We start from the raw sequence: 25,546 nt of genomic DNA, 5'->3' as shown, positions 1-25,546 counted from the left end.
TCTGTGCATAATAAGGAGTTAAGGTAACCATATTGATATTCCTCGTGGTTGCAAAATTCTTAATTCGCTGACCAATAAACATAGTCCCTTGATTAGTACTCAATGTTTGGGAATTCCAAATCGATGGATAATATGTTCCTCAATGAAGTCTATTATTTCATTTTGACCAACTTCTATTAGGGGAACTGCTTCAACCCATTTTATAAAATAATCAATTACTACCAAGATAAATTTAAGCTGTTTTGATGAAGGAGGGTGAATTAAACCAATCAAATCCAAAGTCCAACCTCTAAATGGCCATGGTTTTATGATTGAATGCAACTCAGATGCTGGGATCTGTTGTATCGAACCATGCTTTTGACATTCCTGACATGCCTTTGCATATTCAATACAATCTTTGATCATAGTTGGCCAATACACATGATTGCGATATAACACGCATTTCATCTTTTTCCCAGCCTGATGGGCCCCACATATCCCTTTATGAACTTCGCCAAAGCAATATTTTGATCATCTTGGCTTAAACATCTCGACAAACTTCCATCGATTCCTTTTTTATACAATTCATCAGCCATTAAGACAAAATTCATCGCCTGCAATTTTATCTTTCTATCGACTGGGATACTGGGATTCCTTAAATACTCAACAATAGGCTTTCTCCAATCATTATCTTCCCATTCATCTATGCATAAAGCCTCTCTTTCATTTGTAGGCACCAATATTTGATGGATACTAGCCAATTTTTTAAGAGTTTCTGGACCGATTCTATATCTCAAAGCAATTTGGGCTAATTCATTAGCAATTTCATTATGAATCCTTCGGATGTGAACTAAAGAAACTTTTCGAAATGAGGTTAACAACTCCCAAGCAGTTGTTAAATACTTTTGCAACTTCTCATTATTGCATTTAAACTCCTTTGATAACTGCTTCAAAACCAACTGAGAATCCCCTAATATCTGGACTTCCAAAGCCCCTCTACTAATTAATATTTCAAGATCCAAAATCAAAGCTTCATACTCTGCCATATTATTTGAGCAAGGATATTTTAATTCAAACAAAAATTCAGATGGAATCCCCTTTGGTGAGATAACAAGAATTCCAACCCCTGCACCATCTTTGTGCTTCGATCCATCAAAATATAACTTCCAATAATCGACATCAATGTCGATCACATTTTTCCCCTGGTCATTCAGATTATTCGAATTATCGACAAGAAAATCTGCAATGACCTAACCTTTCACAGCTTTGGCCGGGACGTATTGTAAATCAAAACTCAGTCAAAGCAAGCATCCATTTCCCTAAACGTCCCCGTAACATTGGGAAACTTAACGTATATTTGATGGTATCAGTTTGTGCTATAAATTTCACTAATTTAGCCACCATATAACATTTTAATTTCATACAGGCATAGTATAAAGACAAACATAATTTTTCTATCAGGGAATACCTTGTCTCGATGTTAGTTAAAACTCGACTAAGGAAATAAACGGCCCATTCATGCCCATTTTCATCATCTTGGGTTAACATACACCCAATTGTGTTTATAGACGCCGCAATATACAATTTTAAGGGCTTGACGTGGGCGGAAATTGGCTAATTAAGAATGATTATAAAATATGCGTTGCAAGTATAGTTCTCAACCAACCAGAAATCCGCTTTATCAATTTAGAAGGGTGTAACAAAATTAAAATTAAAATACTGGGAGTATGGATCCCAGGTCGTCTCCCAACGAGTTGCAAGAAAGTGTGCTATTTTATTAATCAGATATTTTCAAAAGAAGTTGAGTTGGGTAATCAGGGAATTAAATTGGGGAAATTAAGTAATTTAAATAAAAGCCTTGACTGGGAGTTGATTAGATGGAAGCCCTATTCTTGTTGCAGTACTCTCAAGATTAATTGCCAATTGAGATTTATTGTGTTTAGTTGTCCCTTACTAAGTAAAGAAAAGTCAAACAAGTTGGAATGCTGTTCTATCCACAGGTTCCAATCCACTCTTGGGAGGATTGGTGTTAGTGACTAGAGAGCAATCCAACAATAAACCCAATTACAATCTTTCTCTTGAGCATTTCAACTCAAGGATTCCTTTCATCGACTCCCCATCAAGTTAGGGGACTACTCGCTCATTGTAAATGTAAAATTCATAACGTAAGAAAAGGAATTAAAGAAAAACATGATAAATAATGATCAAGGATTAATTAAAAATAAAAGTAATTCTTGTATTAATAAATACTAAAATAATCCAATAGTAAAATTAAGTAAATTAAGGAACATGGAAGAGTAAAAGATAAGTGAAGAGAACGAACTAGAATGTCGAAGTCTTGATGAGGCAATAACTCTTCTCAATATCCCAATGCAAAACAATGAACATAACAAATCCTAAAAAAAACTATGAATGTGTAGAGAGAAAAAAAACCTAGAGGAGGAGTAAAACTAGATCTAAAAACTAAAACTATGTGGAATGAATGTTCTCTCTGATTTCTGCATGTTCTTTGGCTCTAGTCTGCTTTTCTAGGCCGAAAACTGGGTCAAATGGGGCCCAAAATTGCCCCCAGCGATTCTGCAGATTATGCAGATCGCGCATTTCACGCGATCGCGTCGCTCATGCGGACACGTCATTCGGCGTTCTGCTTTGCCACGCGGTCGCGTCATCCATGCGGCCGCGTCACTCATGCTATTCCATGCCGCGCGCTCGCGTCATCCATGTGGTCGCGTCACTGCGATTTTCTCTTCTCCGCGCGGTCGCATTGTCCATGCGGCCGCGTCGCTTCTCGCTGGTCATCTCCTCAATTTCTTGTGTTCCTTCCGTTTTTGCAAGCTTTCTTTCCAATCTCCAACTCATTCATGCCCTATAAAGCCTGAAACACTTAACATACAGATCACGGCATCGAATGGGATAAAGGAGAAATAAAATACGTAATTAAAAAGTCTCTAGAAAGCAGTTTTCAATCATGCAATAATTTTAGGAAGGGAATGTAAATGCATGCTAATTTAATGAATAAGTGGGCAAAGATCATGATAAAACCACACAATTAAACACAAAATAAATCATAAAATAGTGGTTTATCAACCTCCCCACACTTAAACATTAGCATGTCCTCATGCTTAGTTGAAGGAGATGAAATAAATGAGTAAGAACATGTAAAACCTATGAAATGCAATGCAATCTATATATATGAATGCAACTATATGACTTTTGTCCACTTGACCAAAAGTAAATAAGATCTTCAAAACAATTACAAATCAAATTCTACTAACTCAATTCTTATACAGTAAGAACAGACAAAAATGCAAGAAGATAGCTCATGAAAGCAGGGAACATAGAAATTCAAGCATGGAACCCTCACTGATAATGTATGTACACTCTAGTCTCTCTAGTGTATAGGGTCATCACTCTATCCTTCTCTAATCATGCTCTCTAATTTTTGTTCTTCTCTTAACCAATCAACAATATTTAATATACCAATGCAAACATCATGAGGTCTTTTCAGGGTTGTAACGGGGCCAAGGTAAGGGTAAGGATATATATGGCTAAGTAAGCTTATAAATTGAATCTTTAATTAACCCAAGCTTTGACATAACCTATATATATTCTATATAACTTCTAAAATTCACACCTAGCTACCCAGAAATCTCTTTCACATCCATACTCATGTATCAACCTTTTTATTTTGATTTTATCATACATGCATTGATTTTTTGAATTCTTAACTTGGCATTGGGGTAATTTTGTCCCCTTATATATATATATATATATATATATATATTGCATAAACATAAAAATGAGCATAGCTTATCAATGCACATAGAGTTTTAATTCTTAAAGTTTCACATGAGTAACTATCCAAATTCTCAGTATATTATCATGACTCATTCCTTTATTATCCTTTGTTCCCACAATTTCCCATACTTAAATAACACTCACAATTATATCTTAAGATAACCAAAGATTCAATTTGGGATATTTAATTATTTGTCTGCTTAAGGCTAGTAATGTGGTAAAATATAGAATAAATGAGATTTAAAGGCTCAAAGTGGCTAACAAAGGTAATTGAAAGGGTAGGCTTATTTTGGATAGTAAGCTAAACAAATAATGGCCTCAATCATATGCAAGCATGTAAATATAATAAACATTGGACATATAAGATGAAACAAAATATAGATTACAATCATAGAGAAGTAAACACACAAGAATAAAATAATTATGGTTAAATAATGTAACCATTCATAAAGGCTCAAATCTCACAGGTTGTGTGTTCTTTAGCTCAAAAATCATGTTCCAAATACAACTTCAAGCAAATTTAACATAAAAGTTTTAATTAAAATTAGTGAAATTTTGTTCCAAAGATAGAGTCTTAGAAGAAACTTATTGTCTTTTCAATCAAGCAGAACATGCATGCAACTAATCTATTACTATGCAATTTATCCTATTCTACAAAAGAAAAACTAACTAAATATCCTAATTTATTGGTGTATAGGGAAGAAAAATTACCTCCGGAAGTCAGGTACTGACCGATCTCCCCACACTTAAGGCTTTGCACCGTCCTCGGTGCCATCTGTCAAGAACAAAGGTGGGCTGGTAGCAGTATCTCCACAGTCGGGACCATCATGGCTCCCTGTGCTGGTAAAGGTAGTGGAGTCCAGGGTGTCTGAGTCCTTGAAGTGTCCCTTGAGTAGCTCCTTGAGGTGTTTGAATCGGCGCTTGTTATGGCGCTCTCTCATCTTAGCTTTGTGTTCTTGCCGATCCAACCTTTTAAGTATCTGATGGAGCAGTTGGGCTATTGTTGGTGCTTGTGGTGTTGAAGAAGAAATATCTTCAACTGGTTCAGTATGCTAGCTAATAGTGGCTGCTGGAAGTCTAAGGTACTTCCCATTGGGGACATACTGATCATCCCGTGGAAGCATGGCTTTGGTGTCCCCAGCTCTATAGGAGACTCTACTGGCTGAGACAAGATCTGAGACCAAGGCGGGAAAAGGTAGGTTGCTCGCAATTTGTACGTGTCCCATGGCATTCCGGATATGTCTTGGTAGATTCAGAGGTTGGTCTGTAAGGATGCTCCATAGTAGAACGGCCATGTCTGCAGTGAAGGAGGACTCGTGAGTGCTCAGAAAGACGTAATGGGACATGATCTGTGTCTAGACGCGAGCCTCCAAAGTAAGTGCTGAAGCTGAGATTCCCTTAGGGCGGGTACGATGGTATCCGTAGATCCATCTGCTGCCAGGTAATGCGATAACTCTAAGAACAGTGTCCCAGTCAAATTGGTATATCTGGCACTTGAGTGCGGCTTTTTGAAAGGCATCCAATCCTTCTGGAATAGTGGGAAGACTTAGAGCTTTCTGAATGGCTTCTTCTGTAGGAAGCTCCATTGTCTTCGTGTAATTTGCGGCTCAACAAAAGTAGCAATATTGGGCGGGAGGATAAGAAGGTGTTCGTTGTTGTAACTCTGTTCAGCTAGAATGGGGAACATCTGCTCACAGTAGCGATTGGGAAATCGCGCAGTGTCCTTTGCTGGGAAGGCTTTTTCTTTTTCATCAACCTTTATAATCCACTTAATCCTTTTTGTTGAGGGCTTGACTACAGTTGAAGAGGGTTCTGCCACTAATGCTCTTTTTGTACCTCTTCTTGCTGGTTGTTTAGGGGTAGCTTTCTCCTTTCCTTTCTTGGTGGCCATTCTGAAAAAGGGAAGAGAAAGTAAAATAAATTGAAAGGAATAGAGCGAGAAAGAGGGTGGTGTAAGTGATAATCAATGCACAATAAAGAAGAAGACGTTAACACATGGTCCGGATTATATGTGAAAAGTTCATCAATGGAAATATAGCAAGTGCATGTAGGACAATGAAATGCAAGAGGTTTATTGGCATGCAGGCAAAGGCATGAGTAGCATAGATCAAGCATTCAATGTCCAATTTAAATATGTTATCACTCGTAATGAACCATCACATTTGTATTGACAATTAAATTTAATGAATAAAATAGTAAAGAGAATTTGTGAAAAGCAAGCATTGAATATTAGAGTAGAAAGATGTAGAGAAGTTCATAATGCCATATGGGCTTTTTCACAAACACATAGCATGCATGTAGAAGAAGCTCTTTAAAGTAAGAATTAGAACATGCCAGTAATCCCTAAAAAAGTGATATATAATTGTCAAACAGATTTACAACAATCCACAAGCAATAAATAATGACCTACATAAATTGATAACACCAAGTAAAAAGGAAAGAGAAAGAAAAAGAAAATATGAATAATGAAGGTAAAAAGAAAAGAAAAGAAGATGACATATAAAAATGAGAACAATAATAGAAAAGTAGTGAGGGGAGAAGTAAAAGAAAAACCTTGTTAATGGGGTGAGGGAGAGTAAAAAGTGAAAAAGAAGGAAGAAGAGAAGAAGGGAGGGGAAGAAATAAGGAGGGAAAAGAGAAAATAGGATTAGGGGAGAAAAAGATATGATAATTGGAAAATTAGGGTGAGCTGTGCGGCGCAAGCGACGCGGACGCATGGGGCACGTGATCGCGTGACTTGCGCTGAAGTGGATTGACGCGGTCGCGTCGGTCACGCGGTCGCGTGACACAATCTATGCTACTGGCACGAGGGCAGCCTCGCGCTCGCACAACTCTCTGTTCAAATTATTATTAGTGCCAAATTTTAAGTGACGTGATCGCATGGGGCATGCGATCGCGTGAGTGGGCTTTAGAAGAATGTGACGCGGTTGCGTGGGTCACGCGGCCGCGTGGGTAGAATTGTGCGTTCAGCACCAATCCAGCACCACGCTAGCACAATAATTGGTTGTGCACCCTTTTACGTCGAAATCCAGGGCATGCGGCCGCGTGGGGCACGCGGTCGCGTGAGAGGCCATTATTCCATATGACGCGGTCATGTGGGACGATTTGTGCCATTGGCACGCCTCCAGCGCTGCTCCTGCGTAACTTTCTGTTCATATTAATATTGTCTCCCATCTCTTTGCGACGCGGATGCGTCGCTGATGCGGTCGCGTCGTGTGCTCAAAAATTTTTTTTTTAAATAAACATATGTAAATGCAGATGCACGAAATGTACTAATAAAGAGAAGAGTTATTGAATGAGAAAACTAAAAATAAAAAAAAGAACGATCATACCATGCTGGGTTGTCTCCCACCTAGCACTTTGCTTTAACGTCCGTAAGTTGGACGCTCCACTAGCTCAGTCTTCGGCTACGTGGGGATCTTCCAAGCGGAAGATCTCGAGCTCCTTGTCTTTCTTCCGCTTCTCACCATGGTACAGCTTTAAACGATGTCCGTTAACTTTGATAAGTTCAGAGCTTGAAGGATGGCTAAGGTGATAAACTCCGTATGGTTCGGCTTTCTCTACTCTGTATGGACCTTCCCATCTAGATCTTAACTTGCCTGGCATAAGCCTCAGTCGAGACTTGTAAAGGAGGACTGAGTCCCCAGGTTGGAACTCTTTTCTCTTGATGTGCTAATCATGTACAGCGTTCATCTTCTCCTTGTATAGTCTTGAGTTCTCATAAGCTTCTAGGCGAAGGCTTTCCAGTTCTTGCAGTTGCAACTTCCTTTCAGCTCCGGCTCCCCCAATTCCCATGTTGCATTCCTTTACTGTCCAAAAGGCTTTGTGCTCTACTTCAACAGGGAGATGTCAAGCTTTTCCATAAACTAAGCGGAAAGGACTCATCCCAATGGGTATTTTCTATGCTGTTCTGTATGCCCAGAGTGCATCTTGTAGCCTGGTGCTCCAGTCTCTTCTATGAGGTTTGACTATCTTCTGCAAGATACGCTTTATCTCTCTATTTGACACCTCGGCTTGCCCATTAGTCTGACGATGGTAGGCTGTTGCAACTTTATGAATTATTCCATGCTTCTTCATTAGTCCTGTTAGTCTCCTGTTACAAAAGTGGGTGCCTTGATTGCTCACGATTGCTCGTGGTGATCCAAAGTGACAAATAATATGGTTTTTCACAAAGGAAACAACAGTGTTAGCATCATCAGTGCGGGTAGGAATTGCTTCCACCCATTTGGAAACGTAATCCACAGCTAACAATATATAAAAATAACCATTGGAATTTGGGAATGGACCCATGAAGTCAATGCCCCAAACATCAAAAATTTCACAGAAAAGCATAATTTATTGAGGCATCTCATCCCTCCTGGATATATTACCAAATTTCTGGCATGGAAAACAAGATCTACAAAATTCAGCAGCATCCTTAAAAAGAGTAGGCCACCAGAATCCACAGTCTAAGATTTTTCTAGCAGTTCTTTGAGGGCCAAAATGTCCTCCACTCTCAGATGAGTGACAGGCCTCTAAGATGGACTGGAATTCTGATTGAGGCACACACCGCCTAATTATCTGGTCAGCGCTACATCTCCATAAATATGGGTTATCCCATATATAATATTTAGACTTGCTTTTCAACTTGTCTCTCTGATGCTTAGAAAAGTGTGGAGGAAAAGTGCAGCTAACTAGATAATTAGCTACAGGCGCATACCAAGGGACTATCTCGGATACTGCTTGCAGGTTATCAAATGGGAAATTATCAGCTATAGGAGTGGAGTCATCTGTAATGTGCTCAAGGCGACTCAAGTGGTCTGCCACTAAATTTTGGTTACCACTCCTGTCCTTAATTTCTAAATCAAATTCTTGTAATAGCAGTATCCAACGTATAAGCCTTGGTTTGGACTCCTTTTTAGATAATAAATACCTTAGAGCTACGTGGTCTGAATACACTACTACCTTCGCACCAAGTAAACAGGCTCGGAATTTATCCAAAGCAAAAACAATAGCAAGAAGCTCTTTCTCAGTGGTAGTGTAATTGGACTGAGCAGCATCTAAAGTTTTAGACGCATAAGCAATAACAAAAGGATCCTTACCTTCACGCTGAGCCAGTGCTGCTCCTACTACATGGTTGGAAGCATCGCACATTATTTCAAATGGTTGGCTCCAATCTTGTCCTCTTATAATTGGGGTTTGAGTCAGTGCAGTCTTCAGCTTATCAAATGCTTGCTTGCAATTTTCACTGAAGTCGAATTTAATATCTTTCTGCAGTAATCTGGATAAGGGAAGTGCTACCTTACTGAAGTCCTTAATGAACCTCCTGTAAAAACCTACATGGCCAAGGAAAGAATGGACCTCCCTCACAGAAGAGGGGTAAGGTAAACTAGAAATAACATCCACCTTTGCTGGATTTACAGAAATGCCAGTATTAGACACAACATGTCCTAGTACAATCCCTTGTTTAACCATAAAGTGATATTTTTTAAAATTTAATACAAGGTTTGTACTGACACATCTATCTAATACTCTAGATAGTCCATCTAAGCAAAGGCTAAAGGAATCACCATAAACGCTAAAATCGTCCATAAAAACTTCCATACAGTCCTCAATAAGATCAGAGAAAAGATTCATCATGCACCTTTGGAAAGTAGTTGGTGCATTGCACAAGCCAAAGGGCATTCTCTTGTAAGCATAAGTCCCAAAAGGACATGTAAAAGTAGTCTTTTCCTAATCCTCAGGAGCTATATAAATATGGAAATAACTTGTGTAACCATCTAAGAAACAATAATGTGATTTACCTGACAGAAAATCCAGCATTTGATCAATGAATGGAAGAGGATAGTGATCCTTACGGGTTGCTTGGTTGAGACGCCTGTAATCAATGCAGACCCTCCAAACGTTCTGAACTCTGGTTGTCAGGAGCTCTCCATGCTCATTCCTCACTGCAGTGATGCCAGACTTCTTCGGCACTACTTGTACTGGGCTCACCCATTCACTGTCTGAGATGGGATAGATGATATCTGCATCCAGTAGTATAGTCACTTCCTTCTTAACAACCTCTAAGATTCAGTCTTCTCTGGGGTTGACGGACAGGTCTTGCTCCCTCTTCTAAAAATATTCTGTGCTCACATACTTGAGGGTTGATGCCTACTATGTCTGCCAAACTCCAACCAATTGCCTTTTTGTGCTTCCTCAGCACATCAAGTAGCTGCTCTTCCTGTTGAGGAGTGAGTTACCTTGCAATGATAACTGGGAACTTCTGCTTGTCTTCAAGGTAAGCATATTTGAGGTGTGGGGGAAGGGGTTTCAACTCTAGCTTCTGCTCATGGTCAGGCTCTGGATTATCTGAAGCTAGTGAAAATGCCGAAGTGCCCTCATTGTCGTTCACGAGTATCCCCACACTCGAACCTTATCCTGTGTGCTTCTCTTCAAATTCCTCCTGATGGACCTCAGCTACTGTTTTATCAATGATTCACACTGGAGGATAGAATGATCCTCCAGAGGATGCTTCACAACTCCATTTAAATTGAAGATTACTACTCGGCTATCTATTTCAAAAGAGTATGTTCCTGAAAAAGCATCTAATTTAAACTTTGAGGTCTTCAAGAATGGTCTTTCGAGTAGGACTGATGATGGCTTCTCTGAGTCATTTGGGGGCATCTCCAAAATATAAAAATCAGTGGGGAATGTGAGTCCCTTAAAGCCCACTAAAACATCTTCAGCAACTCCAGCCACTGTAATAATGCTTTTATCTGCTAACACAAAATGAGCTGCCGACCTTTTTAAGGGAGGGAGCCTCAAAATATCATATATAGACAAAGGCATTATACTAACACATGCTCCTAAATCATACATGCAGTCAGAAATTATTACACCACCAATAGTACAATTAACCATACAAGGACCTGGGTCACTACACTTTTCAGGTAAACCTCCCATTAAAGCAGATATGGAACTACCTAAAGGAATAGTTTCTAATTCATTAATTTTGTCTTTATGTATACATAAATCTTTTAGAAACTTTGCATATTTAGGTACCTGTTGAATAACATCAAATAAAGGAACAGTTACCTCAACCTTTTTGAATATCTCTACCATTTTGGGATCAGATTCCAGCTGCTTCCTGGGCTTCCTTGCAAGTTGAGGAAATGGAATGGGAGTGGTATCTTCTGCAGTGTCTGCGCCTTTTGGTGCTCCCTCTTGTGGTTGCACTTATTCTTCTTCAGCTATGTCCTGTATGTCCTCTTCTTCTTCAACATCTTCTATTTCCACTACCTCTTCAGCTGAGGCGTGCTCTGGTGGGTTTGGCTCCTCCTGGTTCCTCTCATGCAGTGTGGTTCCGGACCTGAGGGTAATGGCATTAATACCACCCTTTGGATTGGGTAATGGTTGGAGGGGATTCCACTAGAGCTCAAAGACTGATTATTGGGGTTATTCATTGATCTAATCTGTGAGACAAGAGCTTGCAAAGTAGCATTCAGACCATTCAGAGTGGTTTGAATGTTATTTTCTATGGTCTGTTGTCTCCGATCAATAGTTTGTAGTAAGTCATCATTAGAAGACGAAGAAGGATAAGTAAATTGAGAAGTCTGCTATTGGGTATTCTGTGGTCCTTGGGATTGCCTCAGGTGAGGTACTCTGTAAGGCTGATTCTGATTCTGCTGCCTGTTGTTGTTGTTATTCCACCTCTGATTTCTCTGATTATCTCTGCCTCCTCTGTTGTTATTGTCCCTCCAATTCTGGTTAGAATTATCCTGCCATCCATGGTTGTAATTGCCACCTTGATTGTACCCTTGGTTGGGGCGGTCATAGAAGTTATGAGTGGCTGCCACGGTGTTATCTTCCTGCTGGAGCTGCGGACATTCATCAGTATAATAGCTATAATCAGCATAAATTCTGCAGACTCTCTGTGGGACAAACTGTTGGCTTTGCTGCGCTGGAGAAGGTTGAGCTTGCTAAACTTGTTGATTCAATTGCATTTGCTTCAGCAAGTTGGTCATTTCACAGATACTCTGAGTTAGAGCAGCAGTCTCTCTGCTAGAGGATACTTTTGTAACGGCTTTTGAACGGCCTTGTTTCTGCCTGTGGTTCCTAGTAGATTCAGCTAAGTCGCTGATCAATTGCCATGCCTCATCAGTGGTCTTGTACTTCTTCATAGACCCATTGCTAGCACTTTCCAATGTGGTCTTATCCTGGGGCCTCATGCCCTGTGTGACATAATTGAGTAACACTATCTTGTCAATCATGTGGTGGGGGCATGCTTCCAGAAGATTATTGAGGTGCTCCCAGTATTCATAGAGAGTCTCGTTGTCATCCTGAACAATCATGGAGATGTCTTTCCTCAGTTTATCAGTAACTTCAGCTGGGAAGAATTTTTCCAAAAATTCTTTTCTGAGTGTATCCCAGTCGAATATAGTTGCTGTGGATTGAGTGTAGTACCACTCTCTCGCCTTTCCCTCAAGAGAAAACGGGAAAGCTTTCAGCAAAATTGAAGTTTCATTTGCACCGTCACGCCTGACAGTAGAACAGGCTGCTTGAAAATCTCTCAGGTGCTTGATAGGCTCTTGATCAGGTAAGCCATGAAACTTGGGCATCAGATTGAGCAGTGCAGTTTTTAATTCAAAGTCTGTAGCCACCGCTGGGTGATGCGCTTGAAACGGTTGCATGGTAAAATTAGGGGCTCCTTCCTCCTAGATGGTAACTCTCCTAGGTGCTGCCATATCGTCTACACATAAAACAACCGAATCAGTAGAACGGGGCTGGTTTCTTCCTCAAATGACGTTTCAGATCCGCCCTCAGAGAGGACTAACCGACGCCGAGCTCGCCTTATTCATGAGATGGTTCTTTCAAGCAGGAAGTGAACGCGTCATCTAGCGAAAGAAACAAGCAGCTCATAGTAGCAAAATAAAATAAAATACAAATAAATAAATAAAAATCCAATTAATAACTTTAGCACTCTATTGCAACTCCCCGGCAACGGCGCCAAAAATTGACGTGGGCGGAAATTGGCTAATTAAGAATGATTATAAAATATGCGTTGTAAGTATAATTCTCAACCAACCAGAAATCCGCTTTATCAATTTAGAAGGGTGTCACAAAATTAAAATTAAAATACTGGGAGTATGGATCCCAGGTCGTCTCCCAACGAGTTGCAGGAAAGTGTGCTATTTTATTAATCAGATGTTTTCAAAAGAAGTTGAGTTGGGTAAATAGGGAATTAAATTAGGGAAATTAAGTAATTTAAATAAAAGCCTTGACTGGGAGTTGATTAGATGGAAGCCCTATTCTTGTTGCAGTACTCTCAAGATTAATTGCCAATTGAGATTTATTGTGTTTAGTTGTCCCTTACTAAGTAAGAGAAAGTCAAACAAGTTGGAATGCTGTTCTATCCACAGGTTCCAATCCACTCTTGGGAGGATTGGTGTTAGTGACTAGAGAGCAATCCAACAATAAACCCAATTACAATCTTTCTCTTGAGCATTTCAACTCAAGGATTCCTTTCATCGACTCCCCATCAAGTTAGGGGACTACTCGCTCATTGTAAATGTAAAATTCTAACGTAAGAAAAGGAATTAAAGAAAGACATGATAAATAATGATCAAGGATTAATTAAAAATAAAAGTAATTCTTGTATTAATAAATGCTAAAATAATCCAATAGTAAAATTAAGTAAATTAAGGAACATGGAAGAGTAAAATACAAGTGAAAAGAACAAACTAGAATGTCGAAGTCTTGATGAGGCAATAACTCTTCTCAATATCCCAATGTAAAACAATGAACATAACAAATCCTAAAAAAACTATGAATGTGTAGAGAGAAAAAAACCTAGAGGAGGAGTAAAACTAGATCTAAAAACTAAAACTATGCGGAATGAATGTTCTCTCTGGTTTTTGCATGTTCTCTGGCTCTAGTCTGCTTTTCTGGGCCAAAAACTGGGTCAAAATGGGGCCCAAAATTGCCCCCAACGATTCTGCAGATTATGCAGATCGCACATGTCACGCGATCGCGTCGCTCATGTGGACGCGTCATTCGGCGTTCTGCTTTGCCACGCGGTCGCGTCATCCATGCAGCCGCGTCACTCATGCTATTCCATGCCGCGCGGTCGCGTCATCCATGCGGCCGCGTCACTGCGATTTGCTCTTCTCCGCGCGGTCGCGTTGTCCATGCGGCCGCGTCGCTTCTCGCTAGTCATCTCCTCAATTTCTTGTGTTCCTTCCATTTTTGCAAGCTTCCTTTCCAATCTCCAACTCATTCATGCCCTATAAAGCCTAAAACACTTAACATACAGATCACGGCATCGAATGGGATAAAGGAGAAATAAAATACGTAATTAAAAAGTCTCTAGAAAGCAGTTTTCAATCATGCAATAATTTTAGGAAGGGAATGTAAATGCATGCTAATTTAATGAATAAGTGGGTAAAGATCATGATAAAACCACATAATTAAACACAAAATAAACCATAAAATAGTGGTTTATCAGGGCTCATGTGGGCGAACGTTTGCCATAATCGGGGCCTTAGATAAATAAGCTTTAATCGAATCGAATGCTGACTGATGCTCATTCGTCCATTCGAACTGAGTCATTCTTTAGCTTCACTAAAGGTGCAAATACTCGAGTCTGACCAAAAAGATTTGAAATAAATCTTCTGATATAATTCACCTTTCCTAGGAAGGATTGCACTTCTTTTTTTGATTTGGGTGCAGATAACGCCAAAATTGCATCTGCCTTATTTTTATCAATTGCAATCCCTTTTTTATGAACAACAAAACCTAAGAAATTTCTAGCCGACACCCCAAAAGCACATTTTAAAGGGTTCATTTTTAATCCTTTCTTCCTCATGGTGACAAATGCCCTTCGTAGGTGATCAATATGTTGATTCACCGAAATCGATTTGACCATGACGTCATCGATATACACTTCTATAAATTTTCCGATAAACTCATGAAATATAGAATTCATTGCTCGTTGATAAGTAGCACTAGAATTTTTCAAACCAAAGGGCATAACTACCCATTCATAAGTGCCTAACGCCCCAAGACAATGAAAGGCAGTTTTGGACATATCATCTTCTGCAATGAAGATTTGGTTATATCCTGAATAACTATCCATAAAAATTAAGATTTTGTTTCCCGTTGCAAAATCGATCAACATATCTGCAATTGGCATAAAGTATTCATCCTTTGGAGTAGCATTATTCAAGTCTCAAAAATCAATACATACTCTTAACTTCCCATTTTTATTCATTACAGGAACAATATTCGAAACCCATTCCATATATCGTGCAGTTCGAATAAATTTTGCTTTAATTAAGCATTCAATTTCCTCTTTAATCTTTTGATTGATTTCTGGAGCAAAGCAACGAGGGGTTTGCTTTACAGGTCGAGCATTTGGTTTCAATGCTAATCGATGCTCTACAAGAGAACTCTCGAGACTAGGCATCTCATGATAATCCCAAGCAAAACAATCTTTAAATTCATGTAAAAAATGGAAAAGTTCTGTTCAAAAAGGATCGACAAGATCTTTACAAATATATGTAATTCGAACATCATCAAAAGTCCCTAAATTAATTTCTTCTAAAAGATCTTGAGATTCAAACCCTTTGAAATGGTCATCATCTTTTACTGAATATTTTTCGAAACCCAAAGGCTCTAGATTATAGATGCAAGCAAAAGAAAAATCAATAGATTCATTGGGAATTGAATATACTTGATCATTTATTAAATTAACATCCTGATTTTCAACACCATGTACTTCTGCTACTACATCAGCAGTTCAGTTTGAAACATCATTTGGATTACAGAAAATAAGAAAAACAAATGCCATGAGAAAACTCGATAGAAGGCATCGAGTTACTACAATCACTTAAAGAACTTACATTCCTAAATGATTCCACTTCATCAGAGGAACCATTTTTATTTTCTACAAAAAGAAAATTACTTAAATAATTGTTTAAAGTTACCAGGTAATCGAAAACTCCCTCAACCTGGTCCATAGGGCAACTGTTCCGAGGGTTACCTGAAACTGGAGGTCGATCTCGGATGAGATCTTCTGTACTAGTCGGAGATAACGTGTCCGACTGGCTGATGGCGGCCGGAGCTGTTGTATCCGACTTGTTGGATTTACAGCACTGCTAATCCTTGGTCACCGAAGGGTGGGGGTACCTGCAAGAGACTCCGATGCTTAAGTTAGCACGAGTATTAAGCAGGTTTTTTGTAGAATAAGAGTATGAGTTATACCTGGGTGTTCCAGTGTATTTATAGTAGTGTGGGCTGACCTTTCTGATAAGATAAGTTAATTATCTTATCTTATCTTATCCTGTTTTGGATGAAGTCAGCTTATCTTCAAGGGAACCGCCTTTATCTCTATAGGCTGGGATTGCCTTTGGATTTGGGTCGTGTTCCTCTATTTGGGCCCTTTATTGGGCTTTCCTGTCGATTTGGCCGAGCTCTTTAGAAGAGGTCGGGTAGTCTGACCTGAAGAGGTCGGTCGCTTTGTCACCAATCATCCCGGGTCGGGTAACTCGACCCAGGGTATGAACAATGCCCCTGCTTGAGCTCGGTCTTCTTTTTTGACTTCGATCTTTAGTGAAACCAAGTTCAAGCATTTTGTCAATTTCTTCCTTTTGTAGACTCTTTTTGAATGTAGAACGTTTTTCTCTAAAAGCGTGCGCTTTTATATCAGCGCTTCATTTTTTGGGAATGTGAGAGGGTTTAATACCTTTATTAATTGGTATTAATTGCCCCGTTTTCTCTTGGCTTTTATTTTGAATCTCTCAATCAAAAAATGATTTCTCTTCTTCACTCTTCTTCGTAACTTCTTCCTTTACTCTCTCATTTTCTGTTTCTTTCGTAGTTCCTTCTTGCAACGCCTGTTCTGCTACTGCTTTCTGAGGAAGAGGGGTGATTTCCAGATTTCTCCTTCTATCTTCGCAGTTTTTCCGCTTCGAGTGGTGGCTTTGGTGTTTCTTCTCTTCAGCTTCCTTTTTATTTTCCAGGTTCGATTTTCTTCCTCTGTTTCTTTATATGTCTATTTTTTGAATTTTGCTCAGAGAAATTTTTAATCTTTTCTGCTTTTACTGTACCTGATGTGTTCTGGAATTTCTTCGTTTTTGGTGTGAATCTTTTTTCTTTTCTTGTTGCCTGAATCTAAAAATTGGGGCTTTTGCATGTTTGTTGTCATTTCTGCTTGTGCCTTCGATGGTGGTTTTGCTTGATTCTGAAAAAGTTTGTGTCTTTGGTGATTTTCTGCTGGGCATTTTTGATTTTGACAATGCTTTGGCTGATAGACTGTAGAAAGGTAGTGACTTTGTGTTTTTTACTTCCTTTGTTTTCGTTTGAAACCTTATTTTCTCCTTTGATGAGTGCCGGGACGTAAGCTATAGAATTTTCTTGAAACCTTGCTTTGTTACTGCCTCTAAAGGATGCCCCAGGGCTTTGGTTTGAGTCTTGGGGTTTTCCTTTCCTGTTTGTTCGTCTGTCGAGTTATTTTGCCCCTCATCCGAGATATTTTGTTAGTAATCCACTCTTCTTTTCTTATTGTAGGATTTAGTTGGCCTCATGTCTTCTCGCAATAACGTTGTAGAGATGTCTTCCCAGGTTCCCGAGGGCATGGCCGATTGGCTGGACTCGATGGTTCTTATGTGTGTCTCTTTGGTTGATTCCGAGTTTTGTGCGCAGCTTAGGCAGTTTCATAGGGTCTGTAGTAATCCTGGTGATGAGAAGAATTATGAACTTGTCCCTCCCTCTTTTGAGGAGAGAGTTTGTTTCTCTACTCGGGTTGTTAATGATCGCCCTTTTTTCTATGCTTATGACTTCTTCTTTGGTCAGCTGGGTATCACCCTTCCTTTTACTGAGTTTGAGACCGACCTGTTATGGTCCTGTAATGTTGCTCCCTCTCAACTTCACCCTAATTCCTGGGGTTTCATTAAAATTTTTCAATTGTTGTGTAATGGTTTTGGTATCCCTGCCTCGCAATCTCTCTTTTTCTACCTATTTGTCTTGACAAAGCCTGGAGTAGTAAAAAAGAAGGCAGCATGGGTCTCCTTCCGATCTTCCCAAGGAAAGAAGGTCTTTTCCATGTTTGATGAATCGTTTCGCGATTTTAAGAACTATTTTTTCAAGGTCCGAGCTATTGAAGGAGCTCGGCCCTTTTTCCTGGATGAGAATGATGAGCCCGCCTTTCCCTTGGAATGGCAAAAAGATGTGAGAGTGTCCAGGTATACGTGGGAAATATTGGATGAGGCTGAGCGAGCTTTTGTGACTGTCTTGGAAAAACACTGGGGTCAATCCCCCTATCTTGATACAACGAAATTTTTAACCAATCCCTCTCTTCTTCAGCTGAGCTGGGTATTTTGCGTTTCCTTTGTTATCTGTTTATATTGCTTGTGAATGCCTTTCCGACTTGTAGCTTAATTTCTTACTGTTGTGTCTTATTTGCAGAGGCGATGAAGAATAATGAATCCATGAAGGCTTTTAAGAGGGCACAGAAGGCGACTGCTGCCAAAAACATCTCGGCAAGGCGGCCGGGGAGGGATCTTCCCAAGTGCGTGTGAGGCCGTCCATGCCGAGTTCTCCTGGGATGAGGAAGGTGATCCCTACTCCCCGAGTTCGTCTGGCTGACCCTCTTCCAACTTCTACTGCTCCTTCTGTCGCTCCTCCCAATAAGAAACAAAAAACAGTTGAGCCCTTCGACCTCGATGCTCCCGACTTTAATGATATTGAATTTGTAGATCAGCAAATCGGCCCCTATGGCGCCCTTTCTATGGACGATGTGTCCATCCTTCATCATTTGGAATTTATGACCCAAAACAACATAAAGATGGCGTATATGGGGGATGCTCTGCACCGAACTGCTCAGAACCTACCTTTCCATGCCACCAAAGCATTTATGGAGGAGGCAAAGCAAGAGTTCGACCGGATGAATGGGCTGAAGAAGGAGCTCGAGGTGAAGGTGGCCAAGCTGGAAAAAGATCTAGAGAACGAGAAGGCGAGTTCCCTTTCTCTGGCAGCTTCTGTGCGGTTGGCCGAGGACACGGCAATGATGCATAAGGATAGTTACGTTATGTCCTATCGGGAGGTGATGCGCCTGAGGGGGGAGCTGGAGAGTGCCCGGGAAGATTATTCTGAACTTCAAGGTCATCTTGTTGGCAGCGTGACTGCTGCTTATGAGAACCTGAAGGAGCAAGTTCGGGTTATTGCTCCCGAGGCCGACCTGACCCTCTTCAGCCTGGATAATGTTGTCAAGGATGGCAAGATTGTCCCTGATGACGAGGATGATGATAATGTCGAACTTCCCCCTATGTCCTCTGCTAAGGTGTCGACTTCTGCTGTTCCTACCGAGGTCGACCCTCCCACCTCTGATCCTGACTGCCAGATCTTAAACTGAGATGACGGTACTGTAGATGCTGTTCTTCTCCAGACTCGTCCTCCGTCTCCTGCTAAAAAGTCTTCTGACCCTTAGCTTCATTCATTCTGGATATTTATATAGTTGGCCCAGCTTGTGGGCTTTTTAAACTCTTTATGTTTTGTTAACTGCTGACACTTTCTTGTTGCTTTCCTAGCAACTTTTATTTTTGAAAAACAAAAGGTAGCTCGCTTAGCTTTTTAAGGTAGGTTTTGGTGGCCTCCAAGGCTTTTATAACTTTTTGTAGACTATATCATGCTTTTTGTGCTTGATTTGGTATCTCTTCTGTTTTCTGAGAATGTTGGAACCTTGCAGCTCGACCTTTTTGGATTTGCTTTGTACTTTTGTAGCTTGAATCCTTTGTGGTTGTGGTTATGTGGGTCTAACTTGTTTTTCGGTTTTTTGCTCTTGCTTGTATTTCTGTCGATCTATAACCGATTTCTTCAAGTTAGTCTTCCATGTTGTTTTGGTAGTCCTGTTCCGGTTTTCTCAGGGGTTACCTTTGTAACTTGCTTTGTAGTAGGGCGACTTCTTTACGTCATTCTTTTCTAAGTTATTTTTGTAATCCTCTTTCTTGGATCTTTGTCAGATCTCTTTCAGGGATTGCTTTTATAACTTTTTAGTAGTAGGAGTCCGACTTCGTTATATCGGTCTCCTTTAAGTTATTTTTGCAAATAACTTTTTAGTAGTAGGAGTCCGACTTCGTTATGTCGGTCCCCTTTAAGTTATTTTTGTAGTCCTCTTTTTTAGACCTGTGTCAGGTCTCTTTCAGGGACTACTTGTATAACTTTTTAGTTTTGGGTTGACTTTGTTATGTCGGGCCCTTCTAAGTTAAAGTAATCCTCTTTAATAGGGTTGGCCAGACCTCTTTCCAGGGTTTACTTATAACTTGGGTTGACTTGGTCCGACTTCTTAATGTCGGCCAGTCTTTAAGTTATTATTTTAAAAATCCGTAAGACCTCGTCAGGTTCTTTTTTAGATCACTTTCGATAACTTCTTACATTATTCTGCGTTCATCTTTGCCAATTTGTAGAAAGTGGTTGTCATCTCTAGATCGTCCTTTGGGTGAATCGCGTTTTCACCTTTATCAGACGGTTATCTTTATCGTGATCGTGCAGTAAAATTATTTTTTTTTCACTTTCTGCCGATCTGTTGCTTTATAATCGGACGATGAATACTTCAGATTAATGCGTCTTGAAATCTTGTAGAATATCTAAAATATATATTTATTCAAAGGAAAGTGCAAATATGTACATGTGGGAATTTTTCATCCCTTTATGTCGAATAGTGTTTGAGTCTCAACTTGGTGCCCTCATTAAAAAACCTTTTCAGGAAAAAGAGTGCATCCAATGGTGAGATCTTTTACTTTTCTAGCTGTAGTACCTTCTTAGGTTGCAGGCGTGCCATGATCTGGGGAGCTCTCGTCCATCGAGTTCGGACAGTCTGTAGTAGCCCTTTCCGAGTACTTTTACAACTCGGTAGGGTCCTTTCCAGTTTGCTGCCAACTTTTCTTCTCCTGGTCGAGTTGTTCCAATATCATTTCGGATTAGGATGAGGTCGTTCTCCGTGAAACTTCTTGGCACTACCTTTTGATTATATCTGGAAGCCATTCGACGTTTTAGTGCTTCTTCCCTGATCCGACCTCTTTCCTGAATTTCAGGTAGTAGGTCGAGTTCTTCCTTCTGAAGTTGAGAGTTGGCCTTTTCATTGTAGTGGACTACTCTGGGTGACCCTTCCTCGATCTCTACTGGGATCATTGTCTCCACTCCGTATGCTAGTCGAAAGGGTGATTCATTTGTCGTGGAGTGTGGCGTCGTTCGATATGCCCATAGGACTTGCGGAAGTTCTTCGGCCCAAGCTCCCTTTGCATCTTGTAGTCTCCGTTTTAACCCTGCCAATATGACTTTGTTGGCAGCTTCGGCCTGTCCATTGGCTTGAGGGTGTTCGACGGAGGTGAACTGGTGCTTTATATTCAAGTCGGCTACTAGTCTCCTGAAGCCTGCGTCTGTGAATTGAGTGCCATTGTCTGTGGATATGGAGTATGGAACCCCGAACCTCGTGACAATATTCCTGTATAGGAATTTTCGACTTCTTTGAGCGGTGGCGCTGGCTAGGGGCTCTGCCTCAATCCATTTTGTAAAATAGTATACTCTGACTATGAAGAATTTTACTTGTCCTGATCCCTGGGGAAAGGGTCCGAGAAGATCAAGTCCCCATTTTGCAAATGGCCAAGGCGAGGTTACACTGATGAGCTCTTCTGGCGGGGCGATGTGGAAGTTGGCATGTTTTTGACATGGTGGACATGTCTGTAGGGTTGGCCAATAAAATCCCGCTCGAAGTACTTTTTTGGCAAGAGCTTGTGCTCTGAGATGATTGCCGCACATGCCGCCATGTACTTCTTCTAACAGTTCCCTTGTGTTGTTGGTCGGCACGCATTTAAGTAGTGGTATTGAGATCCCTCTTTTGTACAAGATGTTGTTTATAATAGTGTAGTACTGTGCCTCCCTTTTTAATCTTTTCGCCTCTTTTTCCTCCGTGGGGAGCGTCTCTGCTTTGAGGTAGTTAATTATGGGGGTCATCCATCCTTGGTCCTGACTTGTGATGGCTAGGATTTTTTCTGCTTCCGATATTGACGGGTTCTGTAGTATTTCCTGGATGAGGCTTCTATTGTTGTCCCCTAGTTTGGTGCTGGCTAGTTTTGAGAGTGCGTCAGCTCGGGCATTTTGCTCGCGGGGTATGTGGTAGATTTTATATTCCCCGAGTTGTCCGAGCTGTTCCTAGGTTTTATCCAAATACTTTTTCATGGTGGGATCCTTGGGTTGATAGCTCCCTGTTATCTGCGAGGTGACTACTTGTGAATCGCTGTAAATGTTGAGTTTTTTAGCTCCAACCTCTGTAGCCAGCTTCAAATCGGCTAATAACGCTTCGTATTCCGCCTGGTTGTTTGAGGCCGGGAACCCGAACTTGAGGGAGAGCTCAACTTGGGTTCCTTGGTTGCTTTCTATTATCACGCCTGCGCCGCTTCCAGTCTTATTTGAAGAACCGTCCACGTAGAGATTCCATTCTGTGGGGGTCTCCAAGGCATCTGTGAATTCTGCGATAAAATCGGCTAGGTACTGTGATTTAATGGCCGTCCAAGCTTCATATTGGAGGTCAAATTCTGATAACTCGACTGCCCATTGTAAAATTCTGCCTGCTAAATCTGTTTTCTGCAATATTCCTTTTATGGGCTGGTTGGTTCGAACTTAATGGTGTGAGCCTGGAAGTACGGGCGAAGTCGTCGAGATGTTAGAATGAGAGTATAGGCAAACTTTTCTATTTTCTGGTAGTTCAGCTCGGATCCTTGTAGTGCTTTGCTAATAAAGTAGACGGGTTGTTGCCCACTTTCGTCTTCTCTGACTAGTGTTGAGGCTATTGCCCGGCTTCCTACTGCGAGATATAGTACGAGTGGTTCTCCTTCTTGTGGTCGAGATAAGATAGGCGGTCGTCCTAAGAACTCCTTGAAGTCTTGGAAGGCTTGTTCGCATTCTATCGTCCATTCGAACTGTTTTCCCTTCCTTAAAGTAGCATAGAAGGGGAGAGATCTTATCGCTGCCCCTGCTAAGAATCTGGATAGGGCGGCCAATCTCCCGTTGAGTTGCTGCACTTCTTTAACACAGGTCGGGCTCTTCATGTTGAGTATGGCTTGGCATTTATCTGGGTTTGCTTCAATTCCTCTTTGTGTGAGCATGAAACCTAGGAATTTGCCTGCTTCTACTGCAAAGGTGCATTTTGCCGGATTAAGTCGCATGTCGTGCTTCCTTATGGTGTCGAACACTTGAGCCAGGTCGGACAATAATGTATCTTCACTTTGTGTCTTTATCAACATGTCGTCCACATAGACTTCCATGATCTTTCCAATGTGGTCTGAGAAGACTTTATTCATCAGCCTTTGATAAGTAGCTCCTGCGTTCTTGAGACCGAAGGGCATTATGATGTAGCAGTAATTTGCTTTTGGCGTTAAAAACGAGGTCTTTTCTTGATCTGGTGGATACATGGGGATTTGGTTGTATCCCGAGTATACGTCCATAAACGAGAGGTATCTATATCCGGAGGAAGCATCTACCAGAGCGTCGATATTTGGGAGTGGGTAAGGATCTTTTGGGCAGGCTTTGTTGAGATCGGTGTAATCGGTACACATTCGCCACTTCCCATTTGATTTTTTCACCAAGACGACGTTGGCTAGCCATAATGGATACTTGACTTCTCTTATGAATCCTGCCTCCAGTAGTGCCTGTACTTGCTCTTCCACCGCTTGGGATCACTCTGGTCCAAGTTTTCTTCGTTTCTGCTGCACCGGCCGAGATCCCGGATAGACCGCCAACTTGTGGCACATTAGCTTGGGGTCTATACCTGGCATATCTGCGGCTTTCCATGCGAAAAGATCGACATTATCGCGTAAGAATTGTATCAGTAATTCTTTTGAGTCTCCTCTTAGGATCGTTCCGATATTAGTTGTTTTGTCTGAGGTGTCTCCGATTTGAACCTTCTCTATCTCGCCTTCCGGCTGCGGACAGAGTTCTTCTCGTCGCTGAACTCTGCCAAGCTCAATTGTATGAAACTCTTCTCCTCTGCCTCTGAGGTTTAGACTTTTGTTATAACAGCGGCGTGCCATCTTTTGATCTGCTTTTACCGTGGCTATCCCTTCTATGGTTGGGAATTTCATGCATAGATGTGGAGTTGAGACTATTGCACCGAGTTGATTGAGTGTTGTCCGACCTATTAGGGCATTGTAGGCTGAACTTACGTCGACCACGATGTAGTCTATCTTGAGGGTCCTGGATTGGTTCCCTTTTCCGAAGGTTGTGTGTAGCGATACGTATCCCAGTGGTTGTACTGGGGTATCTCCTAGTCCGAACAGACTATTCGGGAATGCTCTAAGCTCCTTTTCGTCTAAGCCGAGTTTGTCGAAGGCTGTTTTGAATAAGATGTTGGCAGAACTCCCTTGGTCTACTAATGTGCGGTGTAGATTGGCGTTTTCCAGTATGATAGTGATGACCATGGGGTCGTCGTGTCCCGAGATGATGCTGGATGCGTCCTCTTTAGTGAATGTTATCGTAGGGATGTCGGGTGCTTCCTCCTTTCCCTCGACATGATATACTTCTTTGAGATATCTTTTTTGGGATGATTTGGAGATCCCGCCTCCTGCGAATCCCCCGTGTATCATGTGGACGTGTCTTTCTGGTGTCCGAGGTGATCACTCAGCTCGTCCGTCATCTTCGTCCCTTCGTCTCTTTCTTTGGTCATCATCTCGGGTAGCCAGAAAGCGATCTAATCTTCCTTCTCTCACCAATTTTTCTATGATATTCTTTAAGCCAAAGCACTCGTTGGTGGAGTGCCCTCGAACTCGGTGGTATTCACAATATTCCTTCCGGTTTCCTCCTCCTCTTTTGCCTTTGAGTGGCCGTGCTGGGGAAATTTTCTCCATATGGCAGACCTCTTTATATACATCGACCAGGGATACTCTGAGAGGAGTGTAATTATAGTATTTTTTTATTTTCTCCCCTTGTCGATCTTTTTTCCTTTTGGATTCCTTGTCTTTGTCTCGGTAGGAGGCCCCGGATTTTGAGGTTTCTCCCAGCCAAGCATTCTCTTCCATGTTGATGTATTTTTCTGCTCGCTCCTGTACTTCGTCTAAGGAGGTGGGGTACTTCTTTGATATAGATTGGCTAAAAGGTCCTTCTCGTAGGCCATTGATGAGTCCCATGATGGCAGCCTCTGTTGGTAAACTTTGTATGTCCATGCATGTTTTGTTGAATCTTTCCATGTAGTTGCGAAGACTCTCCCGATCTCCTTGCTTGATCCCTAGTAAACTGGGTGCGTGCTTGGCCTTATCCTTCTGGATGGAGAATCTGGCCAGGAACTTTTTGGCCAGGTCGTCAAAGTTTGAGATGGACTTTGGAGGTAAGTTGTCGAACCATCTGATCGCTGTCTTCGTGAGGGTTGTTGGAAAAACTTTGCAGCGAACGGCATCTGAGGCGTCGGTAAGGTACATTCTGCTTCTGAAATTGCTGAGATCATGGTTGGGATCTGTGGTGCCGTCATACAAAATCATATCCGGGAGTTTGAAGTCTTTTGGAATTTCGGTTTTCATGATTTTCTTGGTGAATGGATCTTGTTCTTTGCGTGAATTTTCCTCAGGAGTAGTCCGAGGAGTTTTCGATTTGAGATTGGCTTCTAATTGCTGTAGTTTTTCTTCCAATTCTCGACGTCGTCGTACCTCTCTTTGTAGATCCTTTCCGATTTCTCGTTGTTGTTGGGTTTCTTTCTCAAGTTGTTTCAAGCGACCTTGAAGCGCCTCTATTGCTCCCGGATTTGATGAATTTTTGTCGCCGTTGGATT

The 25,546-nt window shown here is 41.1% G+C and overlaps 1 protein-coding gene across 1 annotated transcript; it reads right to left on the bottom strand.

Annotated features, from left to right (window-relative positions):
* Positions 1-443: 443 nt before the first annotated feature.
* Positions 444-1,025, bottom strand: LOC140182334 (uncharacterized). Its single transcript, XM_072228498.1, has one exon. The coding sequence runs from the start codon at positions 1,023-1,025 to the stop codon at positions 444-446; it is 582 nt and encodes a 193-aa protein (XP_072084599.1).
* Between the last annotated feature and the right edge of the window lie 24,521 nt (positions 1,026-25,546).

The sequence above is a fragment of the Arachis hypogaea genome, chromosome 19 (genome assembly GCF_003086295.3).
Source record: "Arachis hypogaea cultivar Tifrunner chromosome 19, arahy.Tifrunner.gnm2.J5K5, whole genome shotgun sequence".
Taxonomy (NCBI): domain Eukaryota; kingdom Viridiplantae; phylum Streptophyta; class Magnoliopsida; order Fabales; family Fabaceae; genus Arachis; species Arachis hypogaea.
This window is presented reverse-complemented; position numbering and strand designations above follow the sequence as displayed.

Excerpts from the sequence above, each read along its gene's own strand:
- LOC140182334 (XM_072228498.1), bottom strand. The coding sequence starts at position 1,025 with ATGGCAGAGTATGAAGCTTTGATTTTGGATCTTGAAATATTAATTAGT.